The sequence below is a fragment of the Erythrolamprus reginae genome, chromosome 2 (genome assembly GCF_031021105.1).
Source record: "Erythrolamprus reginae isolate rEryReg1 chromosome 2, rEryReg1.hap1, whole genome shotgun sequence".
Taxonomy (NCBI): domain Eukaryota; kingdom Metazoa; phylum Chordata; class Lepidosauria; order Squamata; family Dipsadidae; genus Erythrolamprus; species Erythrolamprus reginae.
This window is the reverse complement of record NC_091951.1, coordinates 291,016,783-291,038,457: the sequence shown is the minus strand read 5'-3', so window position 1 is coordinate 291,038,457 and position 21,675 is coordinate 291,016,783. Positions and strand designations below refer to the sequence as shown.

Here is a 21,675-nt window from a genome sequence, read left to right as displayed (position 1 = left end):
ATTAAGTTCTTAAGTAGTGGTACCGCTGTATATCATAGTCATCATTTGGTTTGTGGAGAAAAATTGGGAAACCAATAGATGTTAGATCACTTTCTCCTCCATGTTAACTGGCACAGTTAAACTTTATTTGCTATCTGATTCTTTGTGAAAAAGCATCTTTGGAGCTGCAAAGCAGCTGTATAAGCTTCAAAGATATGCTTAGAAACTGTAATGGACTGCATTTGTGTATTTTTATCTTTAAAGGAATTTATGTAAAATTGTGTTTAATGCTATTTTATAAAGAGTTAAATAACATGTATTTCAAGGTTTGTGTTGATTTCATGTTCTGCAAACATTAAAGTATGTCTTAGATTGAATAAATGGCCTTTATTTAATGTTAAGGCCCCCTCTAGTGTTTGAGAGTTAGTTGCAAACTCAATATTTGATTTACATTTTAGATCTATACAATGTAACTGCACGAAACATAAAAGAATATTTCAGATTTATTGGCATTTCCTTTTATGACATGTTAGTGATGCAATAAATTAAATTATTTACAAATTATAATTGCTCACTATTGCATTATTTAAATTCTAGGATAATAATTATGAATGCAATTTATTGCAAATATATCATACATAGCAGTAAACTGTTAAACATTACAAAATCTTTAAATGCAAATGGTAGTAAATGAAAATTAACTGAAGAAACAATATTTTCCCCTTTCAGTCCTTTAAAAGAATGATCAGCACAAATGTGGTTACCTACAATGACTTACAATGTGAATAGATTTACAATGTAAATACATCTTTTAAATACCTTTTAAAATTTTGTAATATAAACAAAGCCACAAATAACATAGAACATATGGTTTTCAGTATAGAAGTGAGATTTTAATTGTAATGAAAATATTCTAACAGAATATGTGTGGAAAATACAAATGTATTTTGTCTCAAAATACTGATAAATTGAATTCATTTCATCACCAGCATGTAGATTTTTTTAAACTAAAAATCCATTTTAAGACCAATTTTTGAAGTAAACTTTCACATTGCTTTTAAGTTTACAGAAAAAAAATGTCATCAGAAAAAAACACCCAGTGTTCATATTATGACATTTAAAGTCACAAATCTTTAAATTATTTTGAGTTCCTCATTAGATAAGAAACCAGAAAAGGAAAGAGTTCTGTTATTGAAGACACACTGCCCAGTGTTAAGGCGATAGTGAAATTTTCACATTTTCTTTCTGCCCATTATCGCATTTAGAATTCTATCACTTCTGGCACCACCCTAATTAAGACTACGCTGCAGCCTCGGTTATTTTAAACTCTGAATGTAAAATAAAAGATAAATGAAGTTCTTTATTCATCTGTGAGAGGAAAAACGCGTAGTGAATGTTTTTAGTTGTATGCATAAAGAAATGGTCAGGGCAGGCAACATCCAGACTATTATTTATGAAAGAATTCAGATGCAAATTCCCATCCAAACCACAGAATAAAACAATCCCATATTTCACATGCACATTTGACACTCCATCCATAACAAGTACACACTGAACATATTGCTGAGAATTCTGTATCACAGTTGATATGGCTAACTCAAGGCAGAAACAAACGGCATGAAATGATTTTGAGTCCAAAATCAATTCTGTGTTGAAGCTTTCTTCCATTGTTACCTGGTGGTGAATATATTATTGTTACCTGGTGGTGAATATATTATTATTATATTTCTATGTTGCACAACTTTCATTGACTCTGAACATCACACAACAATCAAACAAAAAAAATCAATAAAACAATATAAATAAAAGATGACAAGCACATTAAAGTAAGACTTAGGCTTAGAGTATGTATGTATGTGTACATTACATATCGCATAGGAGATAAATTTGAATATAGCCCAAGTTACTGACATCTTTTAAAATATCCTTTAAATTTAATTAAATAATTAAACTGTTGAATTAACCATTTTATTTTCCAATTTTAAGCATGGAGCCATAGCTTGCTATGTTGATTATTTGTATCACAAAACATGTCTTGAATATCTACACATGAAAAATCACTGTGTAATAAGATGCACGCATTGTAATATCCAAACAACTGTGTGCTTGCTTAGTGTTGGATTGGACAACTGATATAGGCAGTAGTTTCCAGATACACAGATAACTCTTCCTTATAAATTTTAATATATGGATGAAAATAATATTGGTGGAAGGAAAATATTAATCTATCCTGACAACTATTTGATATGCAAAGTGTTTATAAACTATGCAATATTAAGTAGTCATCTCCTTTTATAGATCAGAGGAATGCACTTAAAACTTGGTCATCTGCTACCAAATTTTCCAAATACTCTTCCACCATTTACTTTAGTACAAATATGGCTCAGTAAACCAGGTGCCATTATTTGATGGATCTTAACTGAATTATGACTAATACAGAAAACTGAGATCAGTATAACTTGGTTGGGATCCAGATACCTGTCAGTAAGAATTGTGCTTTTCAACCAAAATAACGGCCTGTTCATACAACCTAAACAACCAATAATCTAAAGTATAATAGCTTGTTTAAAGCAAAATCTGCCGTATGAGAAAAAGTATTAAAATGTCAAGGTGCAATGTAATCTCAATTTTGCAAGTTACTACAAATTACTGTAGGACATTTTCCTAAATGCAGTTTTATTGAAATGGCATTTTATTATAAATCTAAATGTAAATGTATTTAAAAAGTAGGCATGTAATAAAATAAGCAAGCAAAACATTTTGACAAGAAATACTTCCACTGTGTAAATAAAAGCTTTTGCAATACTGACCAATTGACATAAATAAATAGGTTTAAAAATAATGAAATAATTGAAGTAGTCAATGCATCTTCTCATTTCTCAAAAGCAGTGTAGTGATGTTCTAATACAGCAGTAAGTCTTGGGAGACAGAAGAGTATATACACAAATCCTTCAAAATCTGATTCAACCTACCATTTGCTGAAATTTGAAACTTGGAAGTAAAAAATGTCCATATATACGGTGTGTGTGTGTATATATATATATATATGACCAATTTTCTGAGTCCTGCTACTTGGTTCTATTTCTTTTTATAAGCATTTCACTGATTTGACGATCAAGCTCAGTTACGATGTGATCTTCATGATTATATACACCTGTTCTCAACAAAGTATCTCTCTCCTCTATTAGACGTGCAAGGTAGTCATCCAAAGCCTCGTCTCCTTTCCCAGTGTGATCATTTTGCAATTGGACTCCCAACACCTCTTGGCCATCTTGTGACTTTTTCTTGTCTTCTTCTTGTTTCAATCTAAAAGGAAAAATTACACTGCTTCAGACTCTACATCCTGCTCTTTTGCTATTCAAAGCCAGCTTTCTATTGAAATTAGTCAAAATGAAAAGAAACAGACACTATTATCTAATTAGAAGAGTCTCCAATGCAAATTTTATTGCATAAGCCCGGTGATAAAAGACACAAGTGCTTTTCTCAAGTGTACAAATTTGAGCAATCAAGAATTAAAGTGAAAACATTCAAAAATATATAGTTTAAAGGAACTGCAAGTACCTTTCCATTTAAAATAGAAAGTGTTATGCTCATGAGAGTTGTGAGAACTATTAATATGTCTTTTTATGCAGCAAAAAGGTTTGCTTAGAACAGGAGGTTAAAAAAAATCTTGCTGTGTTATTTGCTGCAGTCAAGATAAAAAACTAGGTCTGGTGGCCTTTGGCATAGATTTCCTATAAAACAAGGTTGCTACATTTTATAAATGGGCAAATATTACCTAAGGGACAGAAAGCTATGTTCTTTTACAGGACTGACAGCCAATTAAATTTGACTTAGCTGAACCTTCACCTATTCAGCAGCGGAAGTAAAAATCCAGCAAATAGTACAATACCTGTTCAGTTCATTTCTGATGTCCTCTATTTCTTGGCGTTGTGTCTTCCCTAATTCTTTCTCTTCTGCTGCAAGGTATCGAAGTCTCATGTGTTCAAGTTCTTGTTGCTGCTTTTTAAGACGGGCCATAGCATTCTCTTGCTCGCGCTAAGGAAAAGCCAACACTTAATTTTACATAAATACTTCCACCGTATTTATCTTACTTAATCTGGGACTGTAGATTTGGTTTATGCATTACAAGTGAGATAGCAAATAAGGTAATTAATAAAAGCTATGATCAACATTTGATTTTTTACGAGAGTTACATACAGAAATAGGAATACCATAGAAAGAGAATTAAAATCCATGTAATTGTACATTTCTTCCTTTAAATTATTTATTAAAAACTTGAGATAAGTGACAATATCATTAATTTCTAGGGCCACCCACTAGTAGTTGCAGTTTCACTTAATGACAAGCTTTATTCAATGACCAAATTGCTATTTCCAATTGCAGTCGCTACACAAAGACTACATGTAATGGATTAAAAGTTCGATTAAATTTTCGATAATCTACTAAAATTCTCATGTCTGCAACTTTTAACTAGTGAATCATATGGCAAAACATTTTCTACCAAGATACTTTGAAATGATGTATCTTACACAGTGTGTCCAAAATCTAGGGTCCATGACTCCTGTGGTATTGAAATATGGCAAATCTTATTTTTTTAAAAAAATCACAAGTGTCATAAAACATTTCTATGGCCACTCCTGATGTTAAAGATAAAGTATTCAACATGTACTAGTTTCAAGGCAGGTACATCTCGGACTATCCCTTTAAACTTTTTAAGTATATTAGAAACTCTGTCATTGTTTATTTTATTTTTATTTATTCGACTTCTATGCTGCCCAATCCTGAAGGATTGTTGAAGGCACTGGGGAATCTGCTATGTTTCTTAAATAATGATACAACAGGTCATGTGTTGTCTAGTACACAACATACACACTGTTGGCTACAGACTTATGGATACTTTAATGGGAGCAAATTCCATTGAACTCAATAGGATTTGGTGCTGAATAGTTTTGCATTGCTGAAATCATTACAAAGTATCTGGTTTTAGATTAAAAACATGTGTTGCTAGTTTTCTTTCTTTCAATAACCCAAACAAAAATTTTGTTTTTTTGTATCCGAGATATTATGTCTGCTCAAAGCTTGAATAAGCCAAATACAAATTGTCTGCCCTGTGAGCCCTTATAAGGACTAAAATAATTTTCTTAGAAAGCATGTGATACATGATACTATGCACATGCTATATACTTGTTAAAACAGCAAAAGTAATTAGCCAGCTCTCAACTTTAGAGTTCTACATGTCTGATAGGACTGTAGGATCCAAATCATTCTAAACTTCCCAGACTATGTCTGAAGTAGATGATTTATGATGATTAGAGTAGAGGTTTATAAAAAGAATGAACTGTCTGTAAGAAAGATTTTTAGTTGAAAATATTTTTTAATCCATGTTTGGTACTGAAATGAGAGCCGTTACAGCAAAGATTTTTTCCTCCGGATACCTTTGTTTCACACAATGTACTACAGAAAACAAACACCCCATATTTGTTTAAATCCCTGAAAAATGCACCAACCAAATTCCATGATTCCAGGCTGCCTTTGCATGCCGTACAACTTTTATTCCCCTTCTAGGTATTCTTACATATTTGCAGCCAAGTGTCCTAATTATAGGGACAACAATTCAAAGGGACTTGAAATTTGCTGTAAACAGCAACATATACATTTTCACAATCAGTAAAAGGAAGGTCTTGGTAATTTAACTGTGGAAGCACATATGGTTTATTTTTCCACATATTTATGGTTAGGGTGTGCAAAACACTCATAGTATTGGAAAGTCTATTTTATTTCAAGTTTTGGACAAAACATTATGTCCTGTCTTCTCTCTTGGGTCAAAAGCAGGCTAATTTGTTGCCATTTAAATTGTTTTGATATCTTGCCACTAGCTTTAAAAAAAAATTATGTCATATTTAGAATGTGCACCATCCAATATTAATTGAGGCAGACTGCTCAAGGGAATTTGAGTTAAGCAAAAAGTTCATTAGTAAACACTGAGTAGCATTTCTGGGTGTACATATATTATTGCTGCTTATAAAGTTCTTGTATGGGAAAATTAGGCAGGATAATAATAATAATAATAATAATAATAATAATAATAATAATAATAATAAATGCAGGATAAAAATTAATGAATATGGGTTTTTTTTAAAAAATGTGGTTATTTATCACAGATTGAAAGAAAATAGTTACTATGCTAATTTTCTAAAACTTGCTGTTTCAATAATGCTTTAAATTTGCAAATATGAAAAGCTTTCATATCTGATCCTGATGCTTTCCAGAGAAATCTTTATCGCCCCGCAGAGCTATAATCCACGATGCTTCTGCAATTCTTAAAAGACGAAGAAATTCTTTCCATTTTCATTACATGAAGAAGAATGGAACTTGAAGAATGGAACTAATTGTTGATACAAGCCTGTTGAGTAGCATTATCAACATGTAGGAACACCAGAAACACCAGATAAATTCTTTGGTTGCAGAAGCATGGCGTTACACATTTTTAAATACAGACTTCTCATTCCAGCATCTTGTATCACCTGATAGAAACTACAGTATTACAAAAGAAACTCTCAATAATGGCACATGTAAGTTGCAAAAGGATTGAACAGAAAAAGGAAGGTGAGCTTTCATTTCAATATCTAAAGAACACAGACTCTCTCTCTCTCTCCCTCCATTATTTCCTATATATTCTAGCCTACTGTGTTAGAATAAAATCAAATCTGAAACCAAGTATTCAGAGTGCTAGCTAGACCAGTGTTTCCCAACCATGACAACTTGAAGATATTTGGACTTCAACTCCCAGAATTCCCCAGCCAGCATTTGGGAGTTGGAATTTGGGAATTCTGGGAGTTGAAGTCCAAATATCTTCAAGTTGTCAAGGTTGGGAAACACTGAGCTAGACACTGGTTCTTTATTTCTGTAGAAAGAAACAGAATAATATTTTTAGTTATATTTTTGTTATATAATGTTTTCCCTATTTAACTAGAAGTACACTTACCAAATTACAAAGAAAGATATTTCATGTGACTCTTATGTCAACAAATCAAACACAGAATAAAATTACTGATGTTAAAAAACAGTTCTAGAAAACATCCTTGCATGCTACCAGGTGCCATAGTTAAGAAATTCTTCAATCAATTGAGAACAATCTTTATTTTTTTCATAGCAGCTTATAAATCCAGAGGGAAGGTGTAAACATACATATACTAGACTAAACAATGGCTAAATAGCAGTGACTATTCTCTCTCCCACTTGCACATACAAAAAAAAAAATCTGTGGGAAAAAACCCGTACAAATAAGTTGCAGCAACTCAACTCAAGTTTTCTGAAAATAACCTAAAGCTGACAAGTTAGTAGGAGGGTCTGGATGGTTTCAAGACACAGTTTTTAACTAAGAGTTGGACTTCTAACTGTTTTTTTAAGGAAAGATTTACATCCTCTTCTTGGCTAAATTACTTGTAAATTAATCACATTAATTACTTTGAGAGGATAAGCAGGAGGCTGGACAAGATAGAGACAGTGTGAGCCAATAAAGTCTGTGTTTGTTTAAAACAAATGTGCTGGTTGTACTGCGGACAAATCCCCCATATAGTACAAAAATTGTAAGACTTAAACTCTTTAATAACCACTTATCTCAAATGTACATACTTTGAGTTTTTACAGAAACATTCAAAATCCAGACAGATCCTTCTGTAATCATCAAGTTGGATTGCAACATTCTTTCTAGCTATAACTTCAAAAGTAATTTTCTAACTGAAGGTTTCTTATACTGTATTAACAAAAGTAACTAACTTTCTTGATAAAAGCTGAAACTGGGATATGCTTATGAGAATCCATTACATTTTGCTTGTCTAAATTCAGCAATAAATTTACTTTTAAATATTGACATACATGCTTTGATTATATAAGGATTTCTTTTTATGTTCCAAGTGGAATTCCCTTTTTAATGCAGGGAATTCACATGCATTATAAACACAGGAAATAATGTAATGAAAAATAGTAATTTCTGCAACTGCTGTAAAAACTACAGATTCAAAATGCAAATCAAATCACCTTTCCTCAAAGTTAAACGGTCTGAACATATGAACTTTGAAAGGGGAGGTTTGCCATTTTCTCCAGAATATATCTGACACGGTCTGAAATACGAACTTTTCTGCAAGATCATTTTGTATTCTCCAGCCTTACTCTGCTGGCCAACTATTGTTGATTTACTATCTTATAATTTCTTCCAAAGTTGGTCCAGGGCAGACTGTAGTTGTTAAATAAGAACCATGTCAGTTGTCCTCTATATTTTATTAATACACTATTACAATTGCAAGGATCAAGCCGGGATATACCACAAAATGACAAACCCTAGATCAGAACCCGAAGGCCCACCATATTCCATATTCTTGAAAACTCTGCATGAGCCTATATACAAATTCCAATCCCTATTCTCAAATCATGTAAGTCATACCAGTTTGTGAGAGCAATTTCACAAAACATTTAAGCTTTTTCTAACTTCTGTTGTCTAATGTTGGTTGAGAATTCTAAGAGTTGCCATCACAATGTATCTAGAAAGCTTCAATTTGAGAAAACAAATATAGTAAATATTCTATATGCATTCTGTGATGTCATTCTCATGCCTAAGGATGCAGTAGGTGCAATTCTCTAGCAATTCATCAGGACCCTAGGGCTCCATTTTCAACTTTTAAAAAAAATTAAGACATAAATTTTCATGAGTTTCATTTCAGATCATTTCATCAGATCCATTTCAATAAGCTATAGCTCTCAAAAGCTTACACTATTTTAAAAACTTTCATTAATTGGAAAAGATACTATAAATTAACGTAGATCTCCTCTTATAGCAGCGATCTATGAGTCTTCCAGGGAGAAAATGTAGACTTACCTGTAAATCAGTTACCTCTGACGCATACTTAATGTTGTTTGTTTTTGGCTTGTTCAATAAATCAAGGTTTAAAATCTTGTCTCGGTATTATCGATTATTATAGTTATTTAACTGACATCAACTTTTAAAACCAATTGCTGAAATTATCCCTGAATTAACACTAGCATTATGTTATACAGTATATTTCTGCAATAGAAATATGTAAATTTTTATATTTATATTTTAATAACTTGGGAGCAGAAGCTAGTAATTAAATAGAAGGATATTATGTAAAATACTTGCATATTTTACATGATATCCTGTAACTCATATCGTTATTATGCCTTTCATTTTTTATTAGAAATCTTTCTAATAAACAGTTCTTTGGCAGTGGCCACAAAGCATTTCATCCCCTTTCCAAAATTTTGTCAGTTAGGTTTTATCATTAATATTTATTAACAATCCCAGATACTGTTTTATGTGTCTAATTCTCACTATACAAATGTTTTGTGCAGATCTCCAGATAGTTCTGGAGTGACACATTTTTGGCAAAAATTGCTGGCTATTCATGGGAATCAATGTGAAATTAATATTAACCGAACTTAAACACAGACACAAATAATAAAACTTTAAGCAGCTTAATATTCCTTAAGATCCATAAAATTTGAATTTCAATAACAGAAGAATCTTTAAGCTTAACTTTAGCCTAAGTTCAGAAAAAATAAAAGGTATGCTCAGAAGTTTTAAAAAACTTGTTTTAATAATTGGTTAAGCGTACAAATATTTATATATTTTGCACTAAAATTACATCAAATGAGTTAACTATAATTGCACTAGGCAGTGGCTCCCAGCCGTTCTGGCACAAAGGACTGGTTATGAAAGAAAAATTGTCTTCCACGGACGGAGAAGAGAAGAGGCATAGTTTCACACACAACCTACATTCTGCGCATGTGCAGATGAAGCTTCGCTCATTCACCCGCTGCTTCCATGGCCCGGTTCCTAACAGGCCATGGATCAGTACCAATTTGCAGTGCTGGGGTTGGAGTCTTGGTATTATGCATACTACTAGCTCCAGAAAAAATATATACTTTAAGTATATCAGCTTATAGAATGCAATTTTCAGGAACTGATGGCCGAAATTTAAAGCTAATAAGTTTACTGGAACCAGAAAATCTGTTCTGCAGTTAAAAAAACATTAGTTATCTCTACACATTATTACAGAGAAAACACTAGCAAACATGCAGTAGCTTATTTGCTCTATGTGTACTATAATGCCTCAAATTTTGAGCCAGTAGCTCAAAACTTCATTTTCTAAAATGCAGTAGTTTACATATGTAAGTACTTGTGTCCAGACTGTACATCACAAATACACCCAATGACAATTAGTGTTGCAATATTTCTAACAAGTGGCCTTCATTATTTGTAGTTGTAGTCCAGCCAAACAACCATGAATAACAAGATCATAGATAAAAAGAGAGTTAACAATATACTTTACATACAGTGGTACCTTGGTATTCAACTACTTTGAAATTAATCAAATTTGATACTCAACACATTTGATATGAATCCCCCCCCCCCCCAGTACTCATTATTTGTCTGATATTCAATGTATAAGCAACGACTTGTGACTCATTATATTATTCCTTACGGGAAAATATGTTTGGTATTCATTCTTCTTGTTACTCAGTGTGCCTCCCGGAATCAATTAATGATGAGTACTGAACTACAATAATATATGCAAAACTCAGTTCACTATTTTGCTATAAAATAATATCCAGAATGGTAAATACATTTATCACCTAACAAACTCAACTTTGTTTAAGTAATGCAGATAAATGAAATTGCAGGTAACAAATTCATTTGCTTAACAATATAAATAAAAAAACAATAAAAAAGAAGTCGAATATAAAATCTAAAACAATAAAATCCTCATTAAAAACCCATTACAGAACAATCACGACAACATGCATACATACCATGATGGTTGTTAGTTTATGCCCCCCAGGTCTGCTGGCAAAGCCAGGTCTTTGTGGCCTTACGAAAGGCCAGTAGGACATTGGAGGGGGAGTTGATTTTATAAAGCTGGGGTGGCAACAGAGAAGGCCCTCACGTGCGGTCCTGCCAACCTGCATTGTTTAGTCGATGGGACCTGGAGGAGGCCAACTCTGTGCGCTCTTATTGGTCTCTGGGAGGTATGCGGCAAGAGGAGGACCCATAAATAGTTTAGCCCTGAGCCATGTAGGGCTTTATAGGTAATAACCAACACCTTGAATTGTGCCTAGAGACTAAGAGGAAGCCAGTGCAGCTCGTGGAGCATAGGTGTTATATGGGTGTACCAGCTCGTGTGGTTGCATTCTGGACTATTTGCAGTCTCTGAACGTTCTTCAAGGGTAGCCCCATGTAGAGCGCACGGCAATAATCAAGATGGGAGATGATGAGGGCCTGAGTGACTGTGCGTAGAGTATCCTGATCCAGATAGGGCTGCAACTTATAAACCAGGCAAACCTGGGCAAAAGGTCCTCCGGCCACAGCTGAGAGATGGTGATCAAGGCTCACCTGTAGATTCAGGAGGACACCCAAGTTGAGGGGGGTCAGTGTTACCCCCCAGAACAATGGATGGACAGATCAAATAATCCTTTGGAGGAAATGCCCACAGCCACTTGGTCTTGTATGGGTTGAGCTTTAGCCTGTTGGCCCCCATCCAGACCCCTACAGCTTCAAGGCATCAGCACATCCACTGCTTCATTGAATTTGCATGGAGTGGAGATGTATAATTGGGTATCATCAACATACTGATGATACCTCACCCCATGCCATCGGATGATCTCACCCAGTGGCTTCATGTAAATGTTAAACAGTGTGTTGGGGGGGGGGGAGGTGTAGAGGACAGACCCCTGTGGCACCCTACAAAGAAGACGCTTAGATGTGGACCTCTGCCCCCCCACTAACACCAATTGTGAATGACCGGAGAGATAGGAGAATCACCGTAAAATGGTGCATCCCACTCCTAATCCCTCCAACTGTTGCAGAAGGATACTATGGTTAATGGTATCGAAGGCTGCTGAGAGGTCAAGGAGCACCAGGATAGAGGAATGTCCCCTATCCCGGGCCTGCAAGAGATCATCCTTCAGTGTGACCAAAGTGGTTTCCATGCTGTGACCGATCCTGAAACCCGACTGAAAGGAGTCCAGATAATCAGCTTCATCCAAGGACTGTCACAGCTGGAGTGCCACTACCTTCTCAACAACCTTACTCAGAAAGGGCAGGTTGGAGACTGGCTATAGTTCTTCAATTTCCCAGGGACAGTTTCTTGAGGAGGAGGAGTACAAAATGGTAATTATCAAATTACCATTTCAAGTCAGGATAATTACAAATCTGCAGTTTCCATATTTCACGGTCCTGACCATATCAATTGAGTTTAATTTGAATTGTAACCAAAACATCCCAAGAGTGACACAATATTCCAGATTAGTTTGTCTCATAAAAACACACCATTCTATGTTGAGTTTTGGCATAGACAGGATGTCAGTAGGCATTGCTCTTTTCTCCAGACATAAAATCTATTGCAACACTTTAAACATTATTTTGCTAGTACCTCCAATAGTTTGTTCAGTAAAGTAATTTTGTGGATATAGCTTTGGTTCTACCAATAGAAAGGAAAGCTATTGTTACATTATCAAAACTACCGTGTTTACAATTTTTCTTTAAAGTTTAGAATTTTATGTTTTGAAAGACACAACTATATCTGTTCTTGGATAAATTTCTTGTCACAAATTCAATTAATTAATAAAAATGGCAAGCCATCTTTTCTTTAGGCACCACTTTTTACATCCTATCACTTATAATTTCTCTACAGTAGAAATTAGAAGGAAATGGATACAACAAAGTAGTATAATCAAATGTGCAATTTCAGAAAAGTAGACTGAAGTACACTTATGGAGAAATTCCTTGTGTATTTATTTACTTTATTTTTACTACACACCTGTTTTAGCCTTGCTAGTTCCTTCAAAGCTCGTGCCCATTGTTGCTTGTAATGTAGCTTTGCTTTAGTAGCTGATTCCAACTTTCTTTCAAGATCCCCCTAGTAAAAAAATATTTTTATCAGTTAAAAAACCTGAAATAATCTTTATACAATCAGATACACAGAACTTGGATTCCGAAAACTGCTTAGTACAATATGTACCATTAAACTGTTATGCAACTTGATAAAATAATATTGTTTAAGCAAAAAACTTATTTTTATTGTCAAACAAAGCAAAACTAGATTGATTTGCATTCCAAGACAGTTCATATAAACAGTTTTTAAATATTTCAAAGGGGTTAGATAACATTTATTTTTGTAAAATATACATATCTATTCATTTTTCAGCTTGAGCATGCAATGTCTTTGTATGCTTTGCAGTTAATGTTTGTTTTCTATTTGTTCAGACTGTAAGGCTAAATCCTCAACATGAAAGATCCTTCAAAATTAGCAAAAAATGGTACCCTTATATTGCCATTTGGACTTTTAAAATAGTCCATTCTTAAACATACTTCTGCTTTAGCTATGAAAAACTGAATTAGACTATTGGTAATTTCTGTTGTTAATATTAGGTTAATAAGTTACAAAACTAATGTACTAAATCATCAAAACAAAGCTTTGACCTAGAACGAATCATGATTTTGTGGTTTTCTGTAATAAAATAATTTGGAAAATACACCAAAAAATTAATACATAAATCGGTGTTTACACAGGGATACTCTCACTGGCTGTTTGCTTTGTTCACATTTTGGCTGCTGTCAAATGTAAAATTTATTTCCTGCTTTTCTTAAGTGATTTCTAATGTCACTAATGCATGATGTGCTTTAGGAATTAATACAATTGAAAAGGAGGTGGGATTAGAAGTTGATAGCTGTACCTTCTCTAAAGTTAGAATGCCTATTTCTGATTGCAGTCGAATTTCCGGTCTGTTACTCTGTTGCTCCTTATATTTCTGAAATTCTTTTTCCAGAGCCTTATGCTTGTTTTCTGCCTCATATAGCTGTTTTCAAAGACAAAAAAACCTGAATGTATTTAACACTTGAAGAACACAGAGCTGAAAGGAACGTGTTTTTTGGCCAACACAACAGATATTACATTTTTAATATATGTTTGCTATAGCTCCTAAATCTTCTCCAAAGCTTATGAAGTCCTGCAGAAGAACAGATTTAGAGGGAAAACAGAAAGTGAAAATTATAGTGCATCAAACACAGTCCTCTGGCAACATTGATTTTGCTGGGTGGAATAAAACCATTCTTGGGAACAGTAATATACCTTGCTTAGTAAAGTTATTTAACTGCAGGTTAAAGTCAACAGAATTTATATATATTGTGGGTGGCTGATGTGTATACATGCATGTATACACATCAGCCATCCACAATATATATAAATTCTGGCACAAAACGGATGATAATTAAATACAAAATGTTTTAAATTTATAAATATGTTCTGATTAACTTGTGGTTTTCTGTAATAAAATAATTATAAAATACACCAAAAAATTAATGCATAAATCGGTGTTTACACAGGGATACTTTCACTGGCTGTTTCTCCATACAATAGAGTTTAGTTTCTGTAGTAGTAGTGATGCTTCTTACTTTCATATGAAGCACATGTTTTGTCTCCAAATGCACAAAAATACACTAGCTTGGTGATACAATTTAGAAAACTAATAAAGAGAGAGAGGAGGGGGAAGAGAGATGGGGTGGAAGAGAAGGGAGAGAGAACTGAAGTCAAACCAGAGAATTTCAAAACTTCCCTAGTATTTAAAAAGAGGAAGCAAATATTTGAAGATAAAAATGTTATGGTGAGAATGTGGGAGTTAACCTAATGTCTGTATTATGAATAGTACAGCCAGATGTTTGGCTTGACCATTAAAAACAATTAATGTTGTCTTTGTGTGGAAGTTCTTTCTTAGAAAATATGCAGGATTTCTTCTGTTTCAAGTGCTTTTTGCTTGCTTTATCTTTTTGTGTTACCATTAGCTGATATTGTATGTCTTATCCTTACAATTTATATTAACAATTTAATTACTGAATATGAACACAATGGTTATGAATGGCTGCAATGAAGTTTAAAATTTGTTTAATATGACTTGTTTAATATAGGAAAAAGTAATTCCTACAGGACTGCCCCCAATATACACATGCACATGCACACACACACACAGAGATGGAAAAACTATAGGAAATGAAAAATGTGGATACAATCCACATGACCAAAAGAAACAAAAATGTAATAGATACAAAACTGCTGTTCCGTGAGGCCAAGTCCCCTCAAAGTTTGATGCTGACCAATTGAGAAACTAGTATTAAGTACTATAGTTGATCTTCAATATTAAAGAAAGGGATGCAGCAGTAAGCAATGCCATTCTTAGACAATTTGGACATGCATTAATCAAACTGATAGCAATACATTTTAAAATGTACATCTACTTCTCGGATTAATAATTTTAGCTACCAGGATGTTGGAAAATATAAATAATTCATACTTGTTCTTGGGCATGGATCTTGTCCTCTTCAAATTGCCTAATTCTCGCCCTTTCCAGCTCAATCTGGTGTGCACATTCTTGCCTGACTCGCCGTATTGTATCTTGAACTTCCTGCTGATTTCGTTCATGTTCTGCTTGGAGTTCCTTCTTTAACCGCTGGAGCTTAAAATGAGTTTTTATAAAAGCAATTTGAAAACATGCATTCATATCTGAACAACTTAACATTTGGCATTACTTTGTAAATGTGTCCATTTCTTTCTTGGTACTCTCAAAATCACTGCATGTGGCTAATTTTAACTTTTTAACCAATTTAAACTACAATATCACTTTATCCAGCTATCTTCATCCAGAGAGATTGAAATAGGTATTAAAATATTTAATAAAAGTATGCAAAGATATACCTTGTCAATCAGCAAAAGGTTGATAGAAAACAAAATATTATTTGTGAAGAAAACCCCCCAAATCCATATTGCTGGCAAAAATTACAGTATAAAAGTAGAGTATAAAAAGACATAAAATGACTGGAAATCACTGTGACAAAAAAACTGTTTTTTTAAAATGCACTGTACAATGAATGGATAGCATAGTTTGGTATCCATTTACCTCAGTTTCAGCACTGACCAGCTGTTTTTCACGTTTTTCTAAGTCAGTTAAAGTTTTCTGAAGTTTTTCTTCCAAAACTGTATACTCTGCAACCTAAGTCATATATAAAAGAAAGTAAAATAAATAAAATGGGAAATATTGAAATATTTCTAAAAATGTAATCTAAATGCCCTTTTAGTTGAATCCTTTGATTTTGATACTATAATTAATGCTGGAATTTGAAAAAGCAGTACAGGAAGAGATTTATGCTTCTGAACTTTGTTGAGGAAAATTAATAATATGACAGAGAGCCAATTGAGCAAAGATACACACTTAGGGTCTTCCGGGCATACTGAATTCTAAAGTATCAATATAAATCATCTATTTTTCTAACAATGGCTGACTACCCTAATTTCTTTATCAAAAGAATCAAAATCAAAAATCAAATGATCCTAGACTATCTCTATGTATGATTTATTTAACAGTCTTTCAGATTTGGTGAACCCTTTGCATTTGTATAAAATGAATTAATAAATCATCCTGTTGTTAAAATGAGAATGTTGCCATATCATGAATTTGTTATATTCTGGGAAGAAGTCCTCCTATATATTAATTTGACTTTGATACACATTTATCATCCAATATTTAAATAGTTTAATATTTAATAATTATTGCTTGAATATTATATCAGATATATACTACAAAGAAATTGATGATTGAACAACAGAAATAGGTTCCCTTGCCCCTCTGTCATGGTTTAGAGAAAATCGACATGTCAACTGTCTTTTTATACACTTAAAGAGGAATAAAGAATAATGCAGCTTAACATGTAAATAGAAATAACATTTGTTTGCTTCCAAAATGTGCTAGTATTTTTATGCAATTTATCAGTTACAGAAAATTCTTGATACTTCTTCAATTTAAAGTTTATCGTAGTAAATGGTCTCAGAAGACAACGACGTATGAGAATTCTAAAGTGAAAGCACTTACTTTTTTCTTTACCAAGGCTTCTCTTTCTCTATCCCTTTTTTTCCACTCTTCCGCCAGTGCCTGCATGTGAGCCAACTCCTTCTTCTTCAACTACAAGAAGTGGTTTTAATTTATTTTTAATTTGGGGTGTATGTGGAAGACAACTTACACAGTTCTATCATTAATCTCTGGATCTTTGTTTCCACTTATGATATCATGTATAGTTCAAGTTATCTGATTCAACAATGAGTACTAAAGTTATATTTGAAGATCCATTACCAATGGATAGTTCATCTAGGTGAAAAATTAAATCTAATGTAACCATTACTGACAATTTGTATTTTATAATTTGTATTTTTCTGGATTTCATCCTGCTACTTAGTTTAATATATAGATTATATTATTTCAGCATAGGAAAGCCCATGAATAGGAGATTCTGAGCACCTAGATCAAAACATCAGTAGTAATATTCTGGACTTTCAATGTATCAATGATACACACAAGTCCAGAATATTACTGTTAATGTACATTAAATCATAATGAAAATCCATTATGTCCATCTAAATCCTCACTATAGTTAAGCAATTCATGAGAATAGCTTAAATTAGATAATTTAAAATCCAAAGGTCAAATCCTGAAGCAACAGTAAGTAGACATTTCATGGATATCTATCGTGGTCATTTAATCTTATTTATTCTGCCTATTTATATCTTGAAAGAATAGCTTTTGTAATTTTACCTCACATTAATCAAGTGGTCAGTGGTCTCAAAAGCTCTTACTGGTATCCTAAAACTCAATCATGGATCTCACATTAATCAAGTGGTCAGTGGTCTCAAAAGCTCTTACTGGTATCCTAAAACCCAATCATGGATCTCTTTGTTTTAGCACAGCTTGGTTATGTCTAAATTCATTTAATCATTAGATTTATATCCTGCTTTACATCTAAGAGATACTGTAGAGATATATTCATGGCATGCATTAATATCTTCTATTTTTCTGACAACAAATTCTGGAGGATATGTGATAGTATGTGGCAGTGAAATCTGCAGGATCCTACTGCTTTTTCAGTATGTTTTTCCCAGTATGAAAGCAATCTGCTGCTTTGGTGGGTAGATGAGTGGTATCACCCAGTGAATTACAATGCCTGAAGATGGCCTTAAACCTCTCTCACCCAGGTCCTAATTCACTACTTTAATGAAAACACTACATTCATTGTCCTCTGTACTTTTTATCTCTACTTTGTTATTACCATATTTTTTGGAGTATAAGACATACTTTTTTCCCTCCTAAAAGAGGCTGAAAATATGGCTGCGTCTTATACTCCGAATATAGCCTTGCCCACCTGCCAGCCTCTATCTTTCAGCCTCCACATGCCCTCTTCCTGGCTGTAGAGATTGCCGACAATGGCTTGTGTTTTGGAGCTTCACACATTGCGTTTTTAGCCTCCAAACACTTGACGCATGGTGCCCAAAAAGCTTACCTGGAACAGCTGCTGTCTTCTCTTACCCCTTCCGCACTTTGTCTGCTTTAATCACTGGAGCTCCCTCCAACTATCAGCTGTGTTTTTGAAGCTGTTTTTCCAGCCCCAACACAAGCTAAGCAATCTTCCATGCTTTGCTGCCCTGAGTCCTTCAGGACTGGGCGGCATAGAAGTCAAATGTATGTATGTATGTATGTATGTATGTATGTATGTATGTATGTATGTATGTATGTATGAATGCTGCTCCTTCCAACAATCAGTTGTGCTTTAGAAGCACAGCCCCAACTTCAAAACCAACAAGTGAACTAATGTGGTGAAGCTGACTCCCCACCAGCCCCAACCTCAAAACCAATGAGTGAACTAATGTGCTAAAGCTGACCAGGCTAAGGACTAGCCAGATGAATACCTGGTAGGCAGAGTTCCCCCCAACCTTATTTTCCTCCCCCCCCCCCCAAAAAAAATAAGGTGCATCTTATATTCCGGTGTGTCTTATACTCCAAAAAATATGGTACTCTACATTTAAATATTGACAGCTTTTGGGAACAATCTGATGTTTCTGATATTTTTTTATAAGTACACCATATTAAAAACCTTTTGTTTCCATACTTGCCTTCTGCATTAGGTATTGTCACAGCTAATATTTATTCCTCTCTGTTTGTGCTACTTTGCTGTTTTTTATGTATCAGCCTGATTTTTTTAATATATTAAAGAATTCAAAACCATAGGAAGTATTCATTCACCGTGCTTTCCCAACATTATAGCAAACCCAGTTGTACAATCTAGCTAAATGACAGAAGGTTATTTTCACTCATCTAAGTAGATCCATTGTTTAACAGCTGTAAAAATGATGAAATAACCTGATTCTCAAAAAGATCTTCTTGTAGTTCCTTCCACATTTCTAACTCAAGTGCTGCTTTATATTCCAGAGTTTCTCTTGGTTCAGAATGGACTCCAGGCTGTACTTTAGGAACACCTAGTAGTTCATCACCACCTAAACACTAAACATGGGATAAAATAAATGTTTTCAAATGATTTCTAATAAAATGCTTTCTCTCTTAAGTTGAAATGATACATATTCATTTACCCGAGAAGAATCAGACACCAGAACTTCATGCATTTTCACAAGTCCATAATCTTCTAGTGTCACTATATATGAAAGATCTGCAATCTTGTTGCTTGGCCTATAAAGCAATAACACATTTATTTTTTCATTCAGTTCTTGAATTTTCACAATAAAGAGAAACAGAAACATTTTTCAATAATAAAACGTGAAATAGTTGCCCTATTTTGACATTAAACAGGATTTCTTTCAATCGTGAAAGTATGTTGTTTTTAATTTCATTCTTTTATACTGTTGTTCTTAAGGATTGCCAAGACTCTTCTAAAAGCTCAGGTTCTTACATTTTAACCTGGTTTTAGAAACATAGAAACATAGAAGTCTGATGGCAGAAAAAGACCTCATGGTCCATCTAGTCTGCCCTTATACTATTTTCTGTATTTTAACTTAGGATGGATATATGTTTATCCCAGGCATGTTTAAATTCAGTTACTGTGGATTTATCTACCACGTCTGCTGGAAGTTTGTTCCAAGGATCTACTACTCTTTCAGTAAAATAATATTTTCTCATGTTGCTTTTGATCTTTCCCCCAACTAACTTCAGATTGTGTCCCCTTGTTCTTGTGTTCACTTTCCTATTAAAAACACTTCCCTCCTGGACCTTATTTAACCCTTTAATATATTTAAATGTTTCGATCATGTCCCCCCTTTTCCTTCTGTCCTCCAGACTATACAGATTTTAAAAAATTGAGATACAGAAAGCTGTTACATGCTAAAAGATCAATAGTATTTGCAAGATGTGTTACATTTAAACAAAAATCAGAGAATTATTTTGCATCATTATTTTGCAATTATTTTGCATTTTGCCCTAAATTAACCACTAGCTTGTTCTTTCTTTCTTTCTTTCTTTCTTTCTTTCTTTCTTTCTTTCTTTCTTTCTATTTATTTATTTTGTCCAATACATAATGAGTGTTTTAGTGGGTATATATATATATATATACACATAGTAAAATACATGATGAAGGTTATAGAGGAGATACTCATAGTAAAATATATCTAAGAAAGAATAGAAAAGAAGATATAGTAATAGAACATATCAATGAAAGAATAGAAGAAGAGATATAGGAATAGAAGAAAGGTATATATGAATTGTTATGAATGACTAGTACGTGTGTTGTTGAACTGTTTTTAAGTTTTAATTAGGATTTTAGAAATTAGTTCTTTTTTTCTTGACTTCTTTTTATTGTTAATTGTAATTTTATACTGTTTTAAGGTGCCCTGAGTCCTTTGGGATTGGGCAGCATAGAAGTCAAATTAAATAAAAATAAATAAATAAATAAATCAGATTTACTAGTCCATGCTCCACTAGGAGACTGAGATGATGATTATTAATCCTATATGTTAGCGAGTCTACGGAGAGGGGCGACATGCAAATCTAATTAATAATAATAATAATACTAATAATAATAATAATAATAATAATAATAATAATAATAATAATAATAATAATAATAGTATTTTAATAATGTATCAGATGTGCTCAAATTCTACTACTATTTCTTTATCTTAGATATATTGACATATATTTAAATTGTATACAGCCACATATCCTAATTTAATATGTCCATATAAGAGTGCTAATGTTTCAAGAACAAAAGTTGTAGACTTTTTAAGATCCCATTAGTTTTCCTGCACAATTATGGAAACCAGTTTAAAAATCCAAACCAATTGTAAAATCTGTCAAATATATGGATATATAAAATTCTGGATATATGTTGACAAATCTTGATGAATTATAAACTCTTTTAATCGTTTTGGTTGAGTAAAAAAAGAAATCCTTACTCAGCAGAACCTTTATTTGCAGTTTACGTTCCCCACTCATTTTCATTAACACCTAATAATGCAAGTACAATAAAATATTGAGTATCTAAATATAATAAAAACAAATATAAATATGATATCTGAAATAGCCCAAGCCAAGCAAAGAACTATAGTCACTTCATTACATTACAAAATTGAAAAAAATAATTATTTCTCTGGGTCAGTGCCTATAAAGCTAATTAGATCTGAACCAGTGCCATCCAGTGGCTATTATAGTCAGCTACACTGCGATTCATGATTTATCTTACTAGCAATATTGGAATATCAAATTTGAATGATCAATTACAGTACAATTTGGAATTCAAACATATTCTTCTAAAATGAAAAAGGTGTACAAAGTACTAATGCATTAAGTTATTAA

The 21,675-nt window shown here is 33.2% G+C and overlaps 1 protein-coding gene across 1 annotated transcript in view; it reads right to left on the bottom strand.

Moving 5' to 3' along the window:
- Positions 1-464: 464 nt before the first annotated feature.
- Positions 465-21,675, bottom strand: part of CEP120 (centrosomal protein 120) — a 43,270-nt gene continuing 22,059 nt past the window's right edge. The window contains exons 12-20 of the mRNA XM_070742857.1: positions 19,461-19,557; positions 19,234-19,374; positions 16,918-17,007; positions 15,949-16,041; positions 15,346-15,507; positions 13,735-13,857; positions 12,819-12,917; positions 3,872-4,017; positions 465-3,285 (exon numbers count right to left, since the gene is read on the bottom strand). Coding sequence (XP_070598958.1) covers positions 3,048-3,285; positions 3,872-4,017; positions 12,819-12,917; positions 13,735-13,857; positions 15,346-15,507; positions 15,949-16,041; positions 16,918-17,007; positions 19,234-19,374; positions 19,461-19,557 — 1,189 coding nt within the window. The 3' untranslated portion in view covers positions 465-3,047. The remainder of the gene's footprint in view (positions 3,286-3,871; positions 4,018-12,818; positions 12,918-13,734; positions 13,858-15,345; positions 15,508-15,948; positions 16,042-16,917; positions 17,008-19,233; positions 19,375-19,460; positions 19,558-21,675) is intronic.